General features: G+C 36.7%; 1 protein-coding gene across 1 annotated transcript; it reads left to right on the plus strand.

The window, feature by feature from the left end:
• Positions 1-429: 429 nt before the first annotated feature.
• LOC307004300 (bMERB domain-containing protein 1) lies at positions 430-18,974 on the plus strand. Its single transcript, XM_079623414.1, has 6 exons — positions 430-640; positions 11,176-11,299; positions 12,782-12,855; positions 14,527-14,641; positions 16,047-16,117; positions 18,192-18,974. The coding sequence occupies exons 1-6, from the start codon at positions 562-564 to the stop codon at positions 18,308-18,310; spliced, it is 582 nt and encodes a 193-aa protein (XP_079479540.1). The 5' UTR covers positions 430-561; the 3' UTR covers positions 18,311-18,974.
• Positions 18,975-23,990: the final 5,016 nt, after the last annotated feature.

The following is a 23,990-nucleotide window of genomic DNA, read 5'->3' on the forward strand; positions in this document are numbered from 1 at the left end:
CTTCTATGATACTTAGACATTTCCAACAAAGCTAGCTTGCTATTGCTAGCCGCTCCAAAATCGCCTGCCCTACCTTCAAGTTTACTAAAATAAAAAAACAGACAAATTTGTGGAATTTTCAGTGGAGTCATATTCGTTTTTTATAGCCTAATATGCAAACGTGTTTAATGAGATGCCGTCTAGTTAGCATATTATTTTTAACTTAAACGGGTGAAGTAACAATAAAATGTTTTGTGATATGTTTAATATTAAAAGCAAGGTAGCTCATATTTGATCTCAATTCTTGACCATTTAACTTACCGTCAGTTTTCTCGTTATTCACAGGGTGGCGCTTTCAGGTAATGGGAGAATAATCGTGTTGAGCATCTCTACAACGTGTCACACTCACAGCAGCAGCATCGATCGGCAGCAGGTGCGAGCGCGCGCATCACTCAGCATCACCGATGACATGGAGTTAAAACCCTCCATCAGTCAAACTGCGCTTTAATTCACCGGCCGAGGAGCAAAGCAGCGGAATCCTGCTCCAGCTCAAACTTCAAGTGTGTGGTGGAGCTTCACAGAATGGAGAAAGGGCGAAGCACCCCGAAACAATACGGATCTCTGGATCAAACAGAGCTCTGCGAAGAAACAGGAAAACAAGGTGAGAAGAATGTTATGAATAAATTCTTCCGTCTCTGCGTTTATGAAGTTGTTTGAGTGCGTTCACATTGCATAGGCTACTTGACTTCATTTTGACGTAGCCTATACTGTATGCACGAAAGAACTTACTTTTACATTGATGCAGTTCTCTTTAACATTGTCAACTTGCTTAGAAATAAAGTTATTTATAGTGCCACTAATAGTTACAGAAAGCTACAAGCAATGCAACGTAAAGACATTAATTTAATTAAATATTTTGAGAGTGCAATTGACTCATACAAATAGACAACAGGATACATTTGTATAACTTTATTATTAATTATGAAAAATTCACTAGCTGCTTTTTTCTTTAGTGAATATTATTTGGATCTTAATGTTAGAAAGACTGCTCAATTACTTTTTGTTTCAATCTGAAGTGTACTAACATTTCTTAGGACTAGTAGCCTAATGGGCATGATTTGTCCCTCGTTTAACAGTAGATTACATTTTAAAGTCATTTTTCCTGTCAGGTCCCAGTATCGCTTTCACCCCAGGAATGCTTGCTAAAGGATTACTGGTCAATTATACTTAAGCATAATGTGTTTTTTACTCGGGGTGTGTTCAGTTTATTTAACTAAAGGCCATTAGATCTGAAGTTATAATTAGTGATGGAAGATAAAAGCAATTGCACATTCCACATCACAGATTCATTCCAAATCCAAATGACTTTATTACCTTCTCTGAAACAATATAATATTTTGAAGAATTGTAGTCTCTCTTGTTCAGACGGAGGAAACTTCAAAAAAGACACAAACACGCTATAAATGTGGTACATGCAACCTTGTAGCTTTGTGTGAAGAACAAAGCTAAATAGAAGCGATTATTTACTGATGATCTTCTCCATGGGATGTCAGTGAGTTGAACTTTAGAACAGTCTGATTTGTAAACTAGATCAACTGCATGACTCGTTGGAAGGATTTGAGATGATTGTGTATCATATAATGAGAAAGTAGTCATAAGACAGATGGGGTCCCTACAGTATAATGTGATGATGCCAACACCATTCTGTTAAAATCCCATCATTATATTTTTAATCATGAGGCACAATATGGCAAGACGTTAAATCTGGATCATGCAATTAAAACTGTTAGAGAAACATTCAACTTCATTGACTGAAAGAATTCAGTTCTCCGCATGACAATAAGGCTCAGCAAACAGCCGTGGGAATGTTTAAATCAGAGTGCGCTGCACTAGAGATTTTTATGCAAAGCGACCGAGCAAATTGGAAACTGTCTTTGTGATTCAGCTTTTCTGCATGACATAACTGAATATCTTTTGAGTAAATTGAATAAGAGATGTCAGAGGAGGCTCATCGCAGATGTACGAGTCTGTTAACGGCTTTCCGTTTAATCTAATGTGGTCTGTGGAGTCTCAACTGTTAGCCAAACCGTCATGCACAGCTTAAGTAAGGCGCTCCATTGTGATTCTGACAAAAACAAGCACAAAACGCATGGTTTAACACATCTGTAGTTTAAGTCCACTTCATTGTTTTTTCGTCATGTCTTTTTAAAGGGGTGGTATAATGCCCTTTTCACAAGATGTAAAATAAGTCTTTGATGTCCCCAGAGTGTGTATGTGAAGTTTTAGCAAAATACCCCACAGATATGTTTATATAGCATGATAAAATTGTCAATTTTTGAGGGTTACCAAAAACTCACCGTTTTTTGTCTGTCCCTTTAAATGCAAATGAGCTGCTGCTCCCGACACGGGGGGCGGAGCTTCAAGAGCTCCTGTTCTTTTACCTCACACAGACATGCACTGAAAATTTCAAAAACTTTCAGCCTTTTATGTTCAAACTGGAGTCAGACAATGATGGAGAGACTCAAGAAGAAGTGACAACATGTAGACAACATTTCTGAATGGTTTTGATGAATTTAGGTAACTTATGTGTAGTTATCTTCTAGCCATTGATAAGCATATTCTGTCATGATAATCTATAAATCGCGTTCCCGGGGGCGATGTTTATGTATATTTTAGGGTTTGTGATGTCACTAACCCGGGAGGAATGTGGTGTAGTCGCTACCAGCCGTTTGTAGTCCTTAAAAAGCAATTTCTTCAAAAGAAAATATCTCCCTTTGCTTTGAACTTTGAGCTTCATAACTTTGCAGATGTTGCTTATGCTCAAACAGCAACATTACACACTAACTAAAGTTAGAAAAGTGAAATCATAATCAATCACCCCTTTATGTTGTAGTACCCGAGAGTGCAGTCTGGACACGTGTCGCTCCGCCCACCTCCAATTTAATTGCTATTATACAGCATTCTTATTGGCCTAGCCTAGACTATTCAAGCCTGAGCATGCGCATTCCTTTATGTACTATTTTTGTGAATGATTTGTCCGTATTAAAGAAATATTAAATGCTAACTAAATCGTATCTTATTATCGGTTTACCATGGTAATTTTAGTTAAGATCTATTGGCTAATGTTTTATTGTTAAGACACAGAATAGATGAAGTTATTGTTTAAAAACGAACGCTTGTTGACAGCACCTCAGTGTACTTCAGGCTAATAGAGTCGGCTTAATGTGTCGCCCCGCCCCAATCGTCCAGACTGCACTCTGGGGTTACTCTTTAAGTTTGAAGGGGTGATGAACTTCATTTTTTTTTATAATGTTCACTGAGGTCCACTTATAATGTTATCAAGTTTTTACATCAAAAAACAATTTAGAAGTAAAATGCATATTTTATCCTGTTTTTAACCCTCTCTTTGAAACACTCCTTTTTGATGGGCATGCCGCATTCAAGTAAACACCCACTGCTATGATTGGGTAACAGTTTTACATATTAAATAATTTTCATATTATAATTGTGCATATTAAAAAACTTTCGATGTTGAAAAATGGCAACCAGTGAAATTCTAGTCTGATCCCGAATCAGAAGACATGTTACATAAACTTTATTTGCCACAACCAGGACTTATAAAGCATAAGTACTTATAAGTTATACACTGTGAAAAATGAAATTATCAATAAGTTATTTTTACATTGCTCATCAAACTCATCAAAATAAGTCAAGCAAGATTTAACACATTTTTAAGTCAGTTTAACGTAATTTAAGTTGAATGACTTAAACATCCAAGTTGATTGTGCTTTAAAATGTAAGACAGCAAACTTTTTTTTACAGTGTAGTTGACAAATAACAACTTGTGTTTCGTGTTTGTCGCACTGACGTTCTTACATTCATCGTTCATAATTTTCAGTAAAATAAAAGTGAATGAACTTTCAGTTAAATGAGTACAAATCAAACGATCAGTAACAGACTAAACAATAGTGAAAATATTGTAATCTTTTGTGCAATGGAAAGATTCCATGATGGAATCCATGGATCCATCGACGCCAAGAAAGAACCTTTATTTTTAAGAGTGTGTAGACTAGTGTTATTCTCGTGAAGGAGCTGTATCGTTGCAGTCTAAGAGAGAGATAAAACACCACTGACTTCGCTCCAAACAAACGCTCTTCGCTCCAGGCAGAATCATGCAAATCCACTTCCACTCCAATACTTTGGCATGTGTCAGCTACAAAAGAGCTCTGACTTTCAGAAAAATCCAGCTGAAAAGATAAAAAAAAATGTAAATGTGTTTTTTTAGACAAGCCTCTGAGGGTTTCAGAGTACAGCGGTAACTTTAACCCATATCAAAAATCTGTGGTAAGATCCGAAGACCGCCGTTCACATGAAATCTGTCAGATCTTGACAGAATCTGCATAGAAAAGTGTAAGAAGCTCCTCCAATCCTTGGGCACAATAATACTTTAAATCTGACTCATTATTTAGATGCAATGAATGACATTAACGGTTATAGGGTTCACCTTTAGACATATTAAATACAAATAATGAGATAAAAAGTGCTGTTTTCCTCACATCTCTTGGGTTTAGCTGCAACAAGGCCAGAGTCCATGTTACGTAGTACTTTGATGCTGTTTGCGCAGCGGGTGTGCGGGCGGAAAATACATGTGGTTTAAATGATCTAAACGCTGAGGGTTGGTTACAATGATCCGGTGACCAGCTTTGCTCATGAGGAGGATTAAACAAGAGTGACAGGGAAACTGCGAGATGGAGAGCTAAATTATGCTTTAAAGGTACACTGTGTAGTTTTTTTATTGTATTAGCTAAAATCAATGTCTTTATTCATAACTATGTCCTCATTGGTGTAAAATTACCTCTGCCAATGATCTGACTTATCCTCGTAAGCGAAGAATTTCTTACATGGGACGGGTAAGTCCATGGAGGCTTCCATGTCGTTCCTTCTTCTTCTTCTTCTTCTTCTTCTTCTTCTTCTTCTTCTTCTTCTTTAGGGTTTAATGGCGGTTGGCAAACCAGTTTAACAGTGCATTACCGCCACCAACTGGACTGGAGTGTGGAATGAGAGATTAAGCAGGAAATAAATAAATAAAATAAAAATGTAACTCTTATCTAAATCAGTTTCTTTAAGAAACTTAATATTATGACATATATCTGGCCTGCTGTTTTCCCCAAGATCCATGTCGTTCCGTCATCTTGAAAAACTATAATAGCAGAGGGGGACAAAAAGGACTAGCCTACCTCAGCGCGTTTTCAGTCAGAGCCAGCGTCACGTGACTGAAACCAGCTGAGACGGCTGCACTGCACGGTACTTCATAATGCAGGATCATAATTATGCCGAGCCACAGGAGAAGGAATCCTCGTCGCCAAAAAAGCAAAAAAACGAGGGTAAATATGGGGATGGCTTTTCCCAGGTGGAAAGAGCTAATGAAGGAGAAAGACTTTGAAAGGGAGGCTGAAGTTGCCCACTTTCTTCTCGACAGGTAAGTCAATGTTACAGTCTAAATTACAAGCTTTTTTTTCATTGCTTGGTTGTGTCATTCATTATATAGGCAGCATAACAGAAGAACAAAATTAAACTTGATGTTATTGGAAGTGTTATTGGAAGACAGCTTCTTGGTACATAATGTCTACCGTAGTTGCAACATGCATTTAAAAAAGCGAGGCGCTAGAGAGCACTATTAATTTGAATGCAAAATACAATTTCACCGCTAGATGGGAGAAATTCCTACACAGTGTACCTTTAAATAAAAAAAAATAAAAAAATCCTTGCATCTCACCATTTACATAAATAATTAAACTAACAGTTTTCCTGTTTTCTCCCCTCCTTTAACCATTGGTCGAACAGATCTATTGTGTTTTAGATAAACTTTTTGTGTGTGTGTGTGTGTGTGTGTGTGTGTGTGTGTGTGTGTGTGTGTGTGTGTGTGTGTGTGTGTGTGTGTGTGTGTGTGTGTGTGTGTGTGTGTGTGTGTGTGTGTGTGTGTGTGTGTGTGTGTGTGTGTGTGTGTGTGTGTGTGTGTGTGTGTGTGTGTGTGTGTGTGTGTGTGTGTGTGTGTGTGTGTGTGTGTGTGTGTGTGTGTGTGTGTGTGTGGCTAAGTCACAGTCGATGACAGGGTTGAATTGTAATTTTGTGTGTGTGTGTGTGGTCAGACCGCGTGAGCTGGTGTTGGAGTGTCTCCAGGCATTGTGACTAAAACTGTGAAGATTGATTGACACTGTGAGTTAGTGTGAGATCCCAACGCCTCCACTGTTCCAACAGGGATTGACGTAGATTTACAATCTCCAGGTTTAAGGGATTCTCGAGCGTAGGAGATGTGCCAACCTCATCTGTTGTTGTCGCATTAATGTTTAAAGCTGTTGATCCCCCTACTATCATAATTTAAATGTATTATGTATTCAAGAACCGTTATTTTCATTTTGCTATAGTTCAGACACTGCTGATAAGAACAGCTTAGACAAGAATGAATTTCCTTGTTGGTTCACAGGGGAATCTTGTTTAGAAATTTTTAGGAAATAATCTGTATAATCTGAAATAATCTTGGGCCAAAATAGTATTTCCAGGACTCTTAAAGCCCCACTGAAGTGCCTTGGAACGCGCAGCTTTGTTTGATGCTTTGACGTAATTTCCACTGAAACCGGAAGGTGAGGCTCCTCCCCCTTTTCAAATAGCCAATAGCGTTTAGTTTACCTCACAGACAGCAATCCTACTTGACAGCACCGAAGCGAATCCGAGCGCTGATGATACGTTGGATTCAATGGTAGACGTGTGAATAAATTCTAGCCATTTCATTCTTAACCAACGTACAGTTGGAAAACGAAATAAAACTTGAGCGTTTGAGCAACCGAACACACATCTTCGACCCATATTGCTCCGTGACGTGTCAGCGGTCGCTTTGGCCAGGTGGTTTTTATAGCATAGGGGGCGGGGCGATTTAGATTCTGAGCATTTGATTGGACAGAAGATGTGATGAGAAGCTGAAGTCCACGGTGATGTCATAAAAATCCATGATCCATTTTAGCGGAAGTGAGAAATTGCACGTTTTGAATGCTTATTTCTCCTAAATGTGAATTTTGTCATTGTTTTGGAACACACCAGCTTATTCATAACCTAACATATTTATACTAAAAGATAAAAAACTTAAATTTGGATTTCAGGAAAAAACATATTTGTATATACTGAGAATTGAAAGGAGAAAGGAGATTTAAAAGTGCTAGTTGTCGTGAAAATAATTTTACGGTGCAAAAAAAAAAATATGAATAGTCCTTATCAAGTTCAAGTTCACAGTCTTGCACACAGTCTAGCCTCGTGGGGATGCAGCATTTCATCCATCTCCATCTGAATCCTCTCTGACACCTTACCTGTGCCCTCTCAGAGTATCACTGTTGCTTTTATTCATGAAGCTGTGAATTCATGTCTGAGACTGTGGTGAACTGACACATGAGAATAAAACTGTCAGGACTGATCTGAAAACGTTTGGGTGCAGGGGGGCGATGTCTGTCAGCACACTGACCAATCCACATATCTCATAACCCTTCTCTTGATTTAGTAGCCTGTTGTTTTCCCCTGGTGGACGAGGATGTGGTTTGTTTAGACGTCTGTTCTCCCTGACTGTCAGGCAATTAAAAGCCAATATCTGCTCAGCGCTGAGGTGAGTCATAGCTTGTAGTGTTTCCGAGGGCAGAGAGAGATAGCAGCCCAAGCATTGGAGGGATAAGATGTACTTTATATCGGAACAATCTCTTTCGCTCTTCACAGCCTTAGAAAGGTGTCGGTGTCAGCTGCCTGCGGGTAAACACAGATAAAACCCTCTGAAGCCATGAGGAACGTCTGGTAACCGCTGGATATAAAGTTTACCCCTTAAAGATCACTGCCGATTTTTTTTGTTTTTCATCTGTTTTATTGACACTTTTATTCAGCATGGACACATTAAATTGCTCAAAAGTGACATGGAAAAAATGACATTAAAGACATTTATAATGTTACAAAAGATTTCTATTTCAAATAAATTCTGCACTTTTTAACTTTATATACTTCAAAGAATTCTGAAAAAATTCCACAAAAATATGGAATGTTTACAACATTGGTAATAATAATAAATGTTTTTTGAACATAAAATCAGCATATCCGAATGATTTCTGAAGAATCACGTGACACTGAAGACTTGAGTAATGAAATATAGAAAACGGTTATTTTAAATTGTAAATAATAATATTTCACAATAGTAGTTGAACATTTTTGATCAATAAATGCAGCTTTGGTGAGCATAAGATATTTATTTCAAAAACGTTAAAAACCGACCCCAAACTTTTGAAAGGTGTATACAAACCCATTTATTCTGTGTGAAAAATATTAAGACAACATGCTGCCTTTTATGTTATTAAAACCCAAACCAATTAAAATATCATCTGTCGATATTTTCTAGAATATAATATTTCTAAATTAATTAATAAGCTCCCCCATTGTTGCCCGATGACCCTAGTTTGAAAATCCCTGATCTAAATCACCTTTACTTTGGCTCTCGTTGACTCCGTAACGCCGAGTAATATTGCACTAACCCTTTGGTAAGTAAATCTGTTCAAGATCAAACATAAATCAGGTTTGTCTATTATATCAGAGAGATATTGTTCACAGGGGACTCTTAAATCATGATAACCTGATAAGTATTGAGTATTATAACAGCAGACTCTCTTAATAGATGCAATATGTTACCCAAAGGAAATGAACCGGATGCTTACACATGCCTTTTTTAAGCTTGCATGTGCAAAAAAGAAATCATAATAACAGTAATGTTCCTCTAACTCATTTTATGCTTTTTGTATTTTTTGAAAAGGACAGCAATGACAAATATTGAACAAAACCAACAACCCATATATGATTCTGGTAAATATATCTGAAAACTAGCTTACTATGTGGTTCATATTCATTTTAGTGTTGTTTACTTTACCATGCAAAGGTGTAAAATAAGAGAAATGGTTGTGTTGTGCTGTTGTCAAGGTGTGTGTTTTCTTTGTCGATCTGGGATCACAGTGGCTTAAACCAGGACGCCACTGGGTTTGGGGGGCAATCCCATAGTTTTGAAATCCAATAACTGTGTAAAACTGAAGGCCTGTGTTGTTGCCATAGAGACAGAACATTATTGTATGAGGCATTGCAGTTGTTGAACGCACCATAGGACAGGCCAAATGAGTCATCGGAGGATACGGACTGCCTTGCTTTTTAAGGGTGCAAAAAATACTTGGCTTTTTCTGCTGTTCTTTTCAAGGCTAAAACACCTTGAAATGTTAAAAAATGAATGAGCAATCCCTGTGCAAATAGAATACAAATGAAATTATTCACCAAAAAAAAAAAGTTTTTTTATGAACTGAAACAAACTAATTAAAACAGTTTCTAAAATAACAGTCTTTAATGTATAATATGGAATTCAAGGTCAGAATTGACTCTTTTGCCCAATTTGTTAAATTTTGTAGATGTTCTTTCTTTGTTTTATTAGTGTTTGATTTTTCAGATTCATCCTGTACTGTTTTGTATACACACAATTAAGTCACAAATCATGGAGACTTACTATAAATAGCGAGAGCACTGATCCTCTGATTAAATGCTGCATGCGATGAAAGATGTTGGTCTGTCACAGACTGAGTGACCAGAACATTCTCACCCACCCTCGGATTCATGCCGAGTTCAGTGATGATAACACGAGCCCAATTAGCACAGCGTCGAGCGTCATATACACAACACACGCTGCACGACTACCAACTCACTGGTTTCAGCCTGGTTTGAAGAGTGGCTGGGGTGCTTGTTAGCTGATTGCAGATAAGAGAAGCCCTGCTTCTGAACAAATGTGTGATGCTGCTTTTCATTTTTGTCTTCAAGGGCACAAAATTGGAAAAACAATAACAATATTACACTATCTAATGCAAAGTGTTTGCTGTCAGTTTATCTGCATATCATCATGCATGTCCTGAAATGCTAATTTATTATATTACATTATATTATTCTTTTTTTTTTTTTTACATGGATTTTCTTTTTATTTCACAAAAATGACAAACTTCATTGTTACATTTCTTGTTGTTACAAATATGCAATTCACATACATTTTTTATTTTATTTCAGTTCAATTATGCTTAAATTCAAACCAGGAATTTTTAAAGTTGGAAACAATTACATGGAAATAAACTGGAAATTGACAAAATTGCAGGTTAGCCTATAACAGGGACAGTCTTGGTTACGTATGTAACCCTCGCTCCCTGAGTAGGGAACGGAGACGTTACATCGTGACGACGAATGGGGTTTGGCTTTGAAAGCCTATCATCTTCGAGAATTTAAAAACGAGCCAATGGCAAAGAAATGCCATGGGTCTGCGGAATTTGCATAGCGTAACTCCGCCTTACCTCGTGGGTATATAAGGAAGTACGTTGACAACAACAAATCAAGTTTTTTATATCTTTATGTGGTGTTTTTAATATGCTTTAAGACAAACCTGGTGCGAAATTCAAAAAACAACACCATTGCTGACTGGTTTCTCCTTAAAACTGAAATGAACAAAAGCCTGCCTCAAAAAACACAGTTTGAAACCGTCCCTCTCTCCTACCGTCACAAAGATGTAACCCATCCCGTCAATGAACAGGGCGGTGCTTTTCCTATCAAATATTTTTAAGGATGCTGATTGTTTGAAGGCAGCTGTCTGACTCTGAGATGGCGAACGGGACATTAGCAACACATTATTAATTGTTAACATAGTCAAGCAAAAGGCTAATCATATGAATTACCGTTATTTGTCCGACAATGTAGTGAGATATACATAAAACGCATTACCAGTCTGATACATCGACTTGTAGTCTAGCCTGTATAATTCACTTTTCCTCTTCATTTTCTGAATCTGTTTCTGGTTAAAAAAATATATGGCTGAATTAATAACCAGTATTTCCACAGTTTGCTATTGTGCAGCGTTTACTACAGCAAAGTTGACAGAGTGGATCAGGTATTCTGAGCTGGTGTGAGTGAGTGGAGGCGGGGCTAATTTGCATATTCATATTCATTCAACAAAAAAATGGGATTTAAATCAGAGAAATGTATCTAGTGGGTAGTAACAGCGATTGGTTGCATGTTTCCGAAATAGCTTCTTTAGATGGGCATAATGTAATTATGTGCTTGATGTGAGCCATACCTCACTCACAGTTCATGTGTTGTTCCTCACAGCTGAAGAGGATGTGGTGTCCATGGCTGACTCCACCATCACTGTGGAGGACATCGAGGGGGAGCTGTTCAAAATCGAGCGGATAAAGGATGCGCTGGTCCGGAAAGAGTCTGAGCTCAGATATATGTGAGTGAGGTGTTTTATGGTAGAACCTGAGGTGGCTCCTTTAGGAGGTCAAAAGTACAATGGTGTTGTTCAGTATCATACAAAATGTTAGCTTGCACTGCATCATGGGATATCATGTATCCTTTACTGTGTTGCATCAGTGCATTCATTCCTTCTGTTCAATACATTAGACATCAACAGAAAAGATAAGTAAATGTTCCATAATTCGATGCAACATAGTATCACATAATGCAGTGTAAGCTGACATAACCCAATAAAACATACCATACTATGCATTATTTTCATGATTTATCCATTTTTTTATTTTGTCAAATCAACTTGGATCATTTATGTGGTTCAGATATCATAATATTTTTAGTTTCTGTTGATTAAACCAATCTCCTTCATTGTATTAACTCAATTTTATTCATTTCAATGAACTTAAAATTGTAAGGCAACCAGCTTACTTGCTTTTTTTAAAAAGTTAAACCAACAATATTTTTTACAGTGTGTGAATATCATCAAGTAATTATGGGGCAACTGACATACACTTTCTGTCAACAATTAAAAATCTCAATGAGGTATTTTCTGAGATAAACAGAACTAAACATGAAAATAGCATGAATAACATTTCTGAAACAGTGAAACAATATTCCTGCCATTTAAAAGTATTTCCACGGATATACTTGGATACAACGGATTTTATTAGCAGCCTGAGACCATGGAGCAAGAAGTAGCCTACATTTTAGCAAATTTTACCCACAATGCACATTAATTCCACAGAACTAGCTAATGGAAGTGAAACAGCTCTGGTCACCATTCACATTCATTATATGGATTGAAAAAACGCATCTTGGACATTCTGCAAAATGTTTTTTTTTTTTGGGTGAGATATGCCTTGAAGCAAAATCAGAGAAAGTGTCACTATAATTGTCATTCCACGGTTTGTTTTTTGTTCAATAACAGTTTGAACAAAAATAAATGTTGCAAAGATCTGTGCAGATATGAGATACAGGCAGAGACTAAATAAAAGCAGGGGAAATTGTTGAAGAAATGTATTGATAAAGGGATTCACTTATTTACAACAATAGCTTCTGATGGGAGTATGTCGCAAGCCCTGCAAGTGAAATTTGTGTGTTATGGCAGTAATATAGTTCTGCTGGAGTTAGACAACAACTGCAAATGTATGTGTCTGTGTTGTTATTTGTGTGTGTATGTATAATAGCAAAGTGAATACTACCTAGCAAAACATATTATCTGTTATTTCATTGCCGAACAGAGACTACTTTGGCATCAACCAGTGAAATTTGTTTTGATATAATATGGTATTCACATGCACTTGACTGGAAAATGTTTTGCGAAATGCAATACTGTGGATCTAAGAGCGTGAAATACATGCTTTTGAGGTCATTTTTGCATTTATTTTCCATAGAGAGAAATTTTGACTGGTGGTTTAAAGAAAAATCTCGAAAGTTTGTCTTCGTTTTATTCCTCATTCCTCAGGATGGATGACATCCAGTTGTGTAAGGAGATCACAAGGCTCAAAAAAGAACTCCAGAGATTGGTTTCCATCCCAGGTATGTTCTCAAAAAGATGCTGTACCTGAAGCATTAATATATTGCCAGAAGATGACATAGATCTCATTCTCAGTGGTGCAAAGCAAATATTAAAGGTCCTTTGTGACCCATCAAATCAGCATATTTTGAAGGATCATTACTGAAGGATCATGTGACACTGAATATTCACATAGAAATCAGTTATTTTTTTATTTACTGTATTTTTTTATCAAATAAATGCAGCCTTGGTTAGCATAAGAGAGTTCTTTCTTATCAAGCTCAAACTTTTGGACAGTAAGCGTATAATAAATTGATTCAGCTAATCCGAGAAACCAAAAAATAAAAATAAAAATTGCCTCTCTTTAATGGCATTGTTTATAGTTCCTTCTTTCATGTCAGCCTCTTTTCAGCACATGCTGTGACATACTTCACTATAGGTCTCCTGTTTCCAAGGAGATGCACGAATGAAGCGTACACCACGTTTTGTTTACTGATGAAACCTCATTTCGCAAGTGCATACAAAGCTTGCACTCACAGAAGAGGTTATTTATCCAAAGCGGCAGATAATATTGTCTTATACTGTTACTTATACATTCCAGTACTGGTGTGATGTCCATTTATTCTGAGACCTTCAGGTTCTGTTAGGTTCATCTCTGCAGTCAGGATTTTGATATACCTCGGTATTAACTCATATCTGTCATCATGTATTCATGTTAATCCAAACCAGAATGATTTCCTTTCTTCAGTGTAACAGCAAAAACCTGTAGCACCTCACTGCAGTACACGAGATCCAGGGGGCGGAGTTGGATCCAGATCTAAGGGGTGGAGATTGGTAGGTTTAGGTACATGTAAGGTGGGAGGAGTTGGATCTGCATTTCATGTTCTGCAGTGAGGACCATCTCGCAAAAACTGATATTTTGAAGAATGTTCTTATTTTCCATATAGCAAAATAGCAGACATTGATATTGAAAATCTCCACAAAAGACAAAAAAAATTATATTCTCTGAAATTTGTCTTTGTTTTTTTGTAAGAAGTCTCAGCAAGGCTGCATTTATTTAATCAAAAATACAGTAAAAAAAAAAAAAACCAGCATTATTGTGAAATAATATTTCAATTTAAAATAATGGTTTATAAAATAAAATTATAATCTATTTGAAAATATACTTACTTATATTTATTTCTGAAATGCAAAGCTACATTAGTCTTCAGTGTCACATGATCCTTCAGAAATCAGTCTAATATGATGATTTGATTCTCAAGAATCATTTCTGATTATTATCAACGTTGAAAACAGTTGTGCTGCTTAATGTTTTTGTGGGAACCATTAAACCTTTTTTATTTAATATTCTTTGACGAATAGAAAGTTCAAATGAACAGCATTAATATGATATAGAAATAGTTTGTAACATTATAAATGTCTTTACTGTCACTTCTGACCAATTGAATGCGTCCTTAATGAATAAAAGTATTAATATATTAAAATAAAAATCTTACTGACTCGGTTGCATTATATTAAATATGTATATTCTAGTGTCAGACCAGGTTTGAGGTCGAAAGCTGTCAGGATATTCTGTAAAATATCTTCTTTGTGTTGCATGGATGAGCATCATACGGGTTTGGAATGACAAAAAGATTTGTGAATGATCATTTTGATTTTGGGTTAACCGTTCCACACGTGTCTCCTTTCTGCAGACAAAGACAAGTCAAAGGAGGACAGACAGCGTGAGGAGGAACTACTTCAACAGATCCAGAAGCTGGTGGAGACGCGGGACTTTCTAGTGGATGACCTGGAGTTTGAGAGGCTCAGGTAAGTTTTAAAGAGCCGCCAGCCTTCAGGGACAGGAACGTGGGCCACGACCCGGCTAGCATGCGTGACTATCTGCCCCAAGAATGTGTTTTTTGTCCCTCTTGTGGCTGTTCCCTCATCTGTGAAGACACTGCAATCCAATTACCCTCCTCTTGAAGCCAATAATCCACCCTTACCTCAGCACGGCTGTCACACACACACACACACACCTCACATCACACTCACAGACGGTCCCAGCGGCTCTGATTCTGAGAAACGAGAGATTGATTTGCAGGCAAGAAAGAAATGGAAAGAAGAAAATGTGTGTGTGTGTGTGTGTGTGTGTGTGTGTGTGTGTGTGTGTGTGTGTGTGTGTGTGTGTGTGTGTGTGTGTGTGTGTGTGTGTGTGGGTGTGGGTGTGGGTGTGGGTGTGGGTGTGGGTGTGGGTGACGCACGCATCAGAACTCAACGCGAATGAAGTCCTCACAGTTTATTCATGGGATAAATGAGCCACTGTCACCCGCATGACAAGCTGCTATTACACGGGTGGATGGTGGAGCAGGAGAGAGAGAGAGAGAGAGAGAGAGAGAGAGAGAGAGAGACCGCAAAAAACTGTCAAACACTCTTAGTTTGCACACTAAACCCATGTGCTAAGAGAATAATTGATTGTTTGGAGTTTGGGTGTGAATGTTCAGTGTCCCACTTCACAGTTGTTTGTTTGTTTAGTTTTGCATTGCATTGCAGGGACTGGAAAAAATGGTGAATCTTGCTGCATTTTGTGGAACAAACAACAACTGAACAAGAAAAATGGCTTAAATAAAAATACAAAATAATATCTTAAAGAAAATAAAAAATATGCATAAAGCTTATGTGTAATGGTTCGGTGTCAGCAAGATATTTAAATTTTTTTGAAAATTATACTTTTATTCCTCATGGGTGCATTAAATTGATCAAAAGAGAAAGTAAAGTAATTTATAATGTTATAAAAAAAAGGTGCTATTTTGAACTTGCTATTCATCAATGAAAGAAAAATGTGTTGCAGTTTCCACAAAAATAATGAGTTGCAAAAACGAAACATTAATAATTTAGCACTAATAATAAATGAGCAGCAAATCGTCATATCAGAATAATTTCTGACGGATCATGTGACACTGAAGACTGAAGTAATGATGCTGAAATTCAGCTTTGACATCACAGTAATAAATTACATTTTAAAATATATTTAAAAATAAAATATCCTGTAATATTATTTCACAATATCACTGTTTTTTTTATAAAAAAATATATAGTGCGCTTTAGAAACTTTTTTCCAAAAAAAAAAAAATCTTACCGATCTCAAACTTCTGAACAGTTGTGTACACTTGACATTGAATACTGACTTATGTTTGTGCTTTTGCCTCCCTGATACATGCTATTCTTCACGCAGAGAGCGAGAGGAAGACAACGAGATGGCTGACTTCCTACAGACAAAATTCCCCAACAGGTGCCGCATGAAAAGTATGTATAAGTGTGTGTGTGTGCGTGTGTGTGTGTGTGTGTGTGTGAGCAAGCTCAAGGCCAGTCTCTTAAACCTCTACACGAATTAACATAATAATACATTCTTTGAGCATCTCCATAATTGTTTTACTCAGTGTTTGTTCAAGTTTGATAAAAATGGAAACTAGAGAATTTAAGGAACCTGTGTGAATGTTAATTCTGTTCTCAGGGTGTTAATAAGCTGTCTTCATTTGTTTTCTTTTAGTTTACAACTAATGAGCTAATTCAGAACTGGAATAAATAGTGCAAAAGTACATGCATGTCAATAGAATTGGGAATGTTTGACTAACTTAGAAAGAGCGGTCAAATACTAATTAGTGTTATGGTGAGAATTTGAAACTTCTCACTAAAATCTTTCATAATCTTTAGTGCTGCTTTATAAAAGTGTACAAACTGAGCTTTCCACCCAAATAAACATATTATAGATTTATGTATGCAGGACTTTTCATATATCGTTGGGCGATAATATTGTTTACATTTTTCAGTAAAATATCAAGCTGTTCAGATTTTCTACCACACTTAAAAATAAAGGTACAGCATTGCTCCATAAATTAACTAGTTGCGTTACTTTGTTACTTTTTATGGAAAATAATGCATTGTGTTACTTTTGCGTTACTTTCTCACCTGGGCTGGGCTTGCTTGTTTGTTTTGTAATATCAAAAATATGTATATTTGTCAAATGTAAAGGCACTTTCACACCAAAAGTGAAATGAATAAGCCTCAGGCTGATGGAAATGCAAATTCACTCCTGTACAGTAGAGGGCGCAGCTCAACAAATCTTTCAGCCGTCCTGCCATTCTGGATCACTGAAGAATATGACCCAGGAGAAGAAAGTTTAATACTATTTAGCAATAAAAGTCACAAATGTGCTTTTTATCTTTAAGGGTTAGTTCACCCAAAAATGAAAATGATGTCATTAATGACTCACCCTCATGTCGTTCCAAGCCCGTAAGACCTCCGTTCATCTTCGGATCACAGTTTAAGATATTTTAGATTTAGTCCGAGAGCTTTCTGTCCCTCCATTGAAGATGTATGAACGGTATACTGCCCATGTCCAGAAAGGTAATAAAGACATCATCAAAGTAGTCCATGTGACATCAGTGGGTTAGTTAGAAGTTTTTGAAGCATCGAAAATACATTTTTGTCTAAAAATAACAAAAACTACGACTTTATTCAGCATTTAAGACGCTGCTGACGTGAGACGCTGCTGACGCGTCTCCCTCAGACTGTAAACCAAGCGACGCGTCCTCAGACAGTAAACGAAGCTCGGGCGCACCAGATAACGTCACCATCGTCTTACGTCAGCAGTGTCACTGTGGAGTCGTGAATGCGGATTGACAACAGACCCGGGAGAGAATACAATGCTGAATAAAGTCTTATTTTGTGTTATTTTTGGACAAAAATGTATTTTCGATGCTTCAAAAAACCAGACTGAGCGATTTCTGAAAAATGCTGTTGATATTTGAAATCACCAAAAACAAAAAAGGATGTGGTCCCAAAAGGATCACACCCCTATCTTGATAGCCCCGCCCCAAACTCACAAACATGCTTTGCAACACAAGCACCTCCCCCCTAATGAGTGTATACGCACCTTGCTGCTGATTGGCTACAAGTGTGTTGTGCTGCTCAGTCCGATCCACTTTCAACAGCGTTTCTCAGAAATCGCTTACTGCACCTTTAACTGTGCTCCTCAAATCAGTCCGGTTCAATTCAACTCTGTCTGTTCTTCTGACTTCTAAATTCAATTCAATTTTACTAAAGTGAACTTGACTCAACTCAACTCTGTTCCTCAGTTAAATTCAGATGTATTTGTGTAGCACTTTTCCCTATACACAGATGATTGGAACACAGCTAGTTATTTTTGTAAATTAAAAAAAAAAAAAACAACAACTGGATGATGGATTTCAGCACAATACAGTGTATTTGCAAATGTTCTCAGCAAACACCTCAGCGCTCGTGCTCGATGGTATTCAGAGACGCTGAGAATGATTCAGAGAAGGTCACTGCATTTCTCTCTCTCTCTCTCTGTTTTCAGGTCAAACCAAGGACAAGAGAATGACGTCCAGAGCCCAGCAGACGTCGTCTCCTTATGTGACAAAGACAGGCGTCACCCTGCTGAAAGAGTGCTGCGGCTTCACCTGCTCCGTCATGTAGATAACGCCGGTGTAAAACAGGAGAGAGTAGCGCAGCAGAGTGACAAGAAAACAAGCCCTCAGACCCGTGATTCAGCACAATATTTTCAAACACTCTTTCACATTAATTTCATAACAGACGGCAGTACATGGGTGCCCAACCAACCGATGTGCACATTATGAAGTATTATATGCAGAAGATATCCAAAATGAGGAGTGTGATTAGATGGTACGGTTCCTCATTTCCACAATTAACACTGAGCTGTCTAAAAGCACAAGGCTAACGCCAGACTCAAGTGCTGTATTCCCATGAGCAGTTGTTAAATTGTAACTCTTTCTCTTGCTAGCACATTATTTTCTCCCTTCCTTCTTGCAAAAGAGCAAATTATCTGTTGTGGGGTTGCTCCACCTGCCAACCACAGTGTGTGTCACCAAAAACACTGACATTGTCCTTGGGTTTTTAAGGAATAGTTCACCCAAAAATGACAATAAATCACCAGTCAAGCTTTGAGAATTGATAAACAAAACATTTAGGCTACTTAAAATAAAATAAATGTTAAATCCAATAAACTATAAAAAACCTAAACGTAGTTAATATTATTTATTTAAACCAAGGTGACATTTCTCATTTTCATTAAACACATTTCACACAACTTAATTACTAAAACTTTAACTAAGATTAATTGAAAATGGAAAAATAAAATACAAAATATTTTCATCAATTATAATTAAAATCGCATACTCTCTTGAGTAGGTCCTTACTTTGAATAAGTTATTCACGACTACTAGATAGATATATACTTTTCGATTATTTATAGAAAAGTAGCCTACGTTCTATATGCATGTGTGTAGTATGATTAGGCTTGTTTGAGATCACCGGTGATCAGCGTGAGATGCATGCCGGTTAGAAAAGTGTCCGAGTGCGGTCCGCCTTGCTCTGATGTCATGCTGACGTATGCCAAAACACTCTTGCGATCGCAAGGCGCACGTGTCGGATTCTGCAGTCCGAGCGCAGTTGCTCTCCACCGACTGCGCTGATCAAGAGCGCGATGGGAAACGACTTGCTGACGACACGGCTTAATGCTCATTTGTTTAAACAACCGTGATGTATTGTTCTCTTTTAAAATGTTTGAATTTGAAAAGATTCAGATTTGCAGATTTTGCTCATCTCAAACGAGCCTAATCACAAATCGTCTCCCGTGGCCTCATGAGATATGTCCATCGTCCAATCCTTATGTCCAATCCATCATATGCGCACTTTAGATTCTCGCTGGAAGTAGGTCATCCGGATACTTTTTGCTTACTCTTTTATGAGTACTGTGAATTCAGACATTCCTCTGTCACATACTGTTTTTCGTCTATATAGTGGGGAAGTGTGCGATTTCAGATGCAGTTTTTCCGGCCTTCCCAGGTTTCACTGTTTAACGGTAGGGAGCGCTGTTATGCATCGTCTGAAGTAATACAGGAAGTGACGAGAGATACTGTAATAAACCTTACCAAATGTTTCATAAATTTAGATCTACTGAAGAGTATTAGCAAAATGACGCCATATAATTGAACAACAGAGACAGCCAGAAGATCTGCATACCAGGTGAATATGCACCATTGCTTCTGATGTGTACTTTCACATTTAACATCTGCATTTTTAACTTCAATGTTGATGAAAGCGGTATAGTTTTGTGGTGCCCAGCTTGACACAATATAAATGCAGTTTGAAAGTTAGATATATTTATATTGTCACTTTAGTTTGTTTATCTTTCCACACTGTAAAGTGCTTTAGCATATTATTTAGGCTATAAATCATGTTCACTGCTGTTTCAAAGTTTGGGGTCAGTAATATGTTTTCAGGAATTAATACTTTTATACAACAAGATGCACTGAATTGATCTAAAGTGACAGTATAAACTTTTATAATATTACAAAAGATATTTCAAATAAATGCTGCATGGTCTTTTGAACTTTACATTCATTAAAGATTCCTGAATAAAAACGTATCACAGTTTCCCAAAAAAATATGAAGCTTTTCAAAAATAATCAGAAATGTTTCTTGAGCATCAAAACATCATATCAGAATGATTTCTGAAGGATCATGTGACACTGAAGATGATGTAATGATGCTTAAAATTCAGCTTTGCTATCAGGAATAAAGTACATATTAAAATAGAAAACAGTTATTTAAAATTATGTTATTTCACAATATTACTGCTTTCACTGTATTTTTTACTGCATTTAGATTAAAGGAGAACTCCGGTCAATTTTAACATTGAGCTCAATTTTTAGTAAATTTGGAGTGCTGTCAATACAGAAAACAACGACAAAAATCGGTGTTGCCTACACTGTGTTATCCTCTTTTTAAAATTTACACCCTATTGACTTGAATGGGGCAAATTTTAAACTTAACCAGTTCTTAGTCTTATCATCCTTGATGTGTCATTACAAGTGCCCAGCCATGTTGAGTGATTCCTTCAGAGTGAACACGAGTGAATCTGACTGTAGTAGATGTGAAAGATATGAATAAAAATGATGTTATATCAGCCAGCGCAAATACCTGTATTTAGTTCCTGTTTTCGGTCGAAGTCCAAAGTAGTCGATTGTCGAGTTCACGCGCATAGGTTTAGTTACTATGATCACGCGCGTGAACTCGACAATCGACTACTTTGGACTTCCACCGAAAACAGGAACTAAAAACAGGTATTTGCGCTGGCTGATATAACATCATTTTTATTCATATCTTTCACATCTACTGCAGTCAGATTCACTCGTGTTCACTCTTAAGGAATCACTCAACATGGCTGGGCACTTGTAATGACACATCAATGATGATAAGAGGATAAAAGCAGGTTTAAAACTTGCCCCATTCAAGTCAATAGGGTGCAAATTTTAAAAATAGGATAACACAGTGTAGGCAACACCGATTTTTGTCATTGTTCTCTGTATTGACAGCACTCCAAATTTACTAAAAATTGAGCTCAATGTTAAAATTGACCAGAGTTCTCCTTTAATGCAGTCTTGTTGAAGAAACTATTTTATAAAAAAATTTTTTTAAATTGCTGACCTTAAACTTTCAAATGGTAGTGTATTTGTGATGCACCGTTTTAACTAAATAGTGTTTATGCAATATATATATATATATATATATATATATATGAAAGTATTTTATCTTTACAAAAGAAATAAAATTGTGAAACTGAGAAATGTGTATTAATATAATGCTCACAGACACTTGACGTGTTATGCCGCTTAGTTGTGAAGGATTTTATGTGTGCTGATGCTTATTGTTATTTTCATGCCTCTAAATGATATTTTTCCACTTATGAATAAAAAGGAATTCTGATGAATGAACAAATGCTTCATTGCCTTTTAGATTATACAGATTGGTAAAATCATATTTTATTCATATACAAATAACAGAATTATGAAACCCAGGTTGCAAATATAAAATGAATAAAACGATAACACATCTTGTAGAATAGTCTGCACTTTTAAGTTTGAATATGAAAATTGATTGAAAAAATGTTCTGATTTTATGCTGATTTCACATTAGTGAAGTCTCCATAGCCCAGGAAAAGTGCCAACAAATCTCATCTTGTGCATCAGGTCCCTGCGTGTGTGGCTTTATTGACAGGTTCCTTATACAGGCAGGAAGGAACCGGGGAATTAAATGGCTGATTAAATCAAATCTCCTGGTATTTTGAATGTCCAGTCTCTCGCTCTGGACAGCATAATCAGGATTTTGTTTAGATGGTGATTATTTCTCTTCTTCATCAAGCTCTGGCAGAAGGATGCAGCGTCCGTGACATTTGTGTTGATTGGCTGAAGACTGTCCACAGCTGTAGGGAAATCCAGCTCATTTCGTGTGTGTGTGTGTGTGTGTGTGTGTGTGTGTGTGTGTGTGTGTGTGTGTGTGTGTGTGTGTGTGTGTGTGTGTGTGTGTGTGTGTGTGTGTGTGTGTGTGTGTGTGTGTGTGTGTGTGTGTGTGTTAGTTATTGACTGTGGATTCATGGAGGATTTGTTTTTTTTCTTACATTTTCTTTTGAGCTCCTAAAACTGTTTGAAGTTTGAAGATATACACAGTACTATTTAAAAGTTTGGGGTTGGAACATTTTTTTTTTAAATGTTTTTCAAAAAAAATGTCTCTTATACTCACCAAGGCTGCATTAAATCATTACCCTATATTTTTGTGGAAACCGATACAGTTTTCAGGACAGAATAGAAAGTTTAAATGAAATCTTTTTTTTAAACATTTTAAATGTCTTTACTGTCACTTTACTAATTTAATGCATCCTTAATGAATAAAAGTATTTATTTATTTCAACGACAAAAAAAATCCACATTTTCCTCAGTTGATCTGCATCTCACACCGAGAAATGAGCCGTGAGTCATCATAACTGACTCATTCGTGACCAGTTTAATTACAGGAGGAGTTCTGACTCCAATAGAGAACTGCGAAAAGCTTTGAGATTTTACCAGGTATACGTGCCAAAAAAAAAAAAAAAAAAAACCGATTACAGTTCAGTTGTCATTTTCTTGCCACTGTAATTATCTGAAATTACAATGTATTCAAGGAAAAATAAGACCATGAAATGAACAAATGACGTCTATTAATCCGTCATTAATAGTAGGCTATCTCATTGACGTGTTATGTGAATTTCTCACCTTTACGACCGACCGCAGTATTTTAAACGCCAGTAGGTGTTAGTTTGCATGCCTTAAATGTTCAGTAGACAATACACAGAGACATACGCCACCATGTGGTTGACCATGAAAGTTAACCAGTTCACAGAAGGAGGTTTCACTATACAACCAGTGTAAGAGTTGTTTATTACTGGGCGCAAGTTTGAGTAATTGGTGTCTTCTGCCCAACAAGGCTGCATTTATTTTAATCGATCAAAAATACAATAAAAAAAAAAAAGCTGTTATATTGTGAAGTATTACAATTTAAAATATTTTGCATTATAAATGTCTTTACTGTTACTTCTGATCAATTGAATGCATCTTGCTGAATATATATATATATTTTTTTTTTATACCCCAAATGGTGGTTAATCATGGTTTCCACAAAATATTAAGCAGCACAACTGTTTAAAAACACTGATAATTAAAAAAAGGCTATGTTTCTTCAGTATTAAATCATCATATTAGACTGATTTCTGAAGGGTCATGTGACACTGAAGACTGGAGTAATGCTGAAAATGCAGGTTTGCATCACAGGAATAAATTACATTTTAAAATATACTCAAATTGAATATTTCAAATTGACATTTTTAGTGAGTCTTGGTGAGCATAATAGACTTAGTAACACACTCTTCTAAATATGATGATTTCTAACCCGTATAGCCCCATTTCCCAAAACTAATATAGAAAAATCTCTTACATCTGTCCTTGATTAAACAGAAAGACCTGGCGTGGATTGGGATCAGTTTTGTGGCCTGTTTAATGTAGTGTTTACAACAGAAAGCGGTTGACCTTTAGAGACTAAAAGACTAATATTATGGAGGCAGTATTTCAGATATGATAAAGTCTGACATGCATCAAAATTTAGCTTGACCCCCTTCTACTTTTACAATAGATCCTATAAATCATTTGATTAGACCAAAAAGTGCATCTCATACACCAAAGGAATCAATGTTTTTTGTGGTGTAGAGTACACACACACACACCATGACAGGTCACCAGACTGCTTGTTATGCACTGTCAAATCA

Source organism: Phoxinus phoxinus, assembly GCF_949152265.1.
Source record: "Phoxinus phoxinus genome assembly, chromosome: 1".
In the NCBI taxonomy this organism is placed as follows: Eukaryota; Metazoa; Chordata; class Actinopteri; order Cypriniformes; family Leuciscidae; genus Phoxinus; species Phoxinus phoxinus.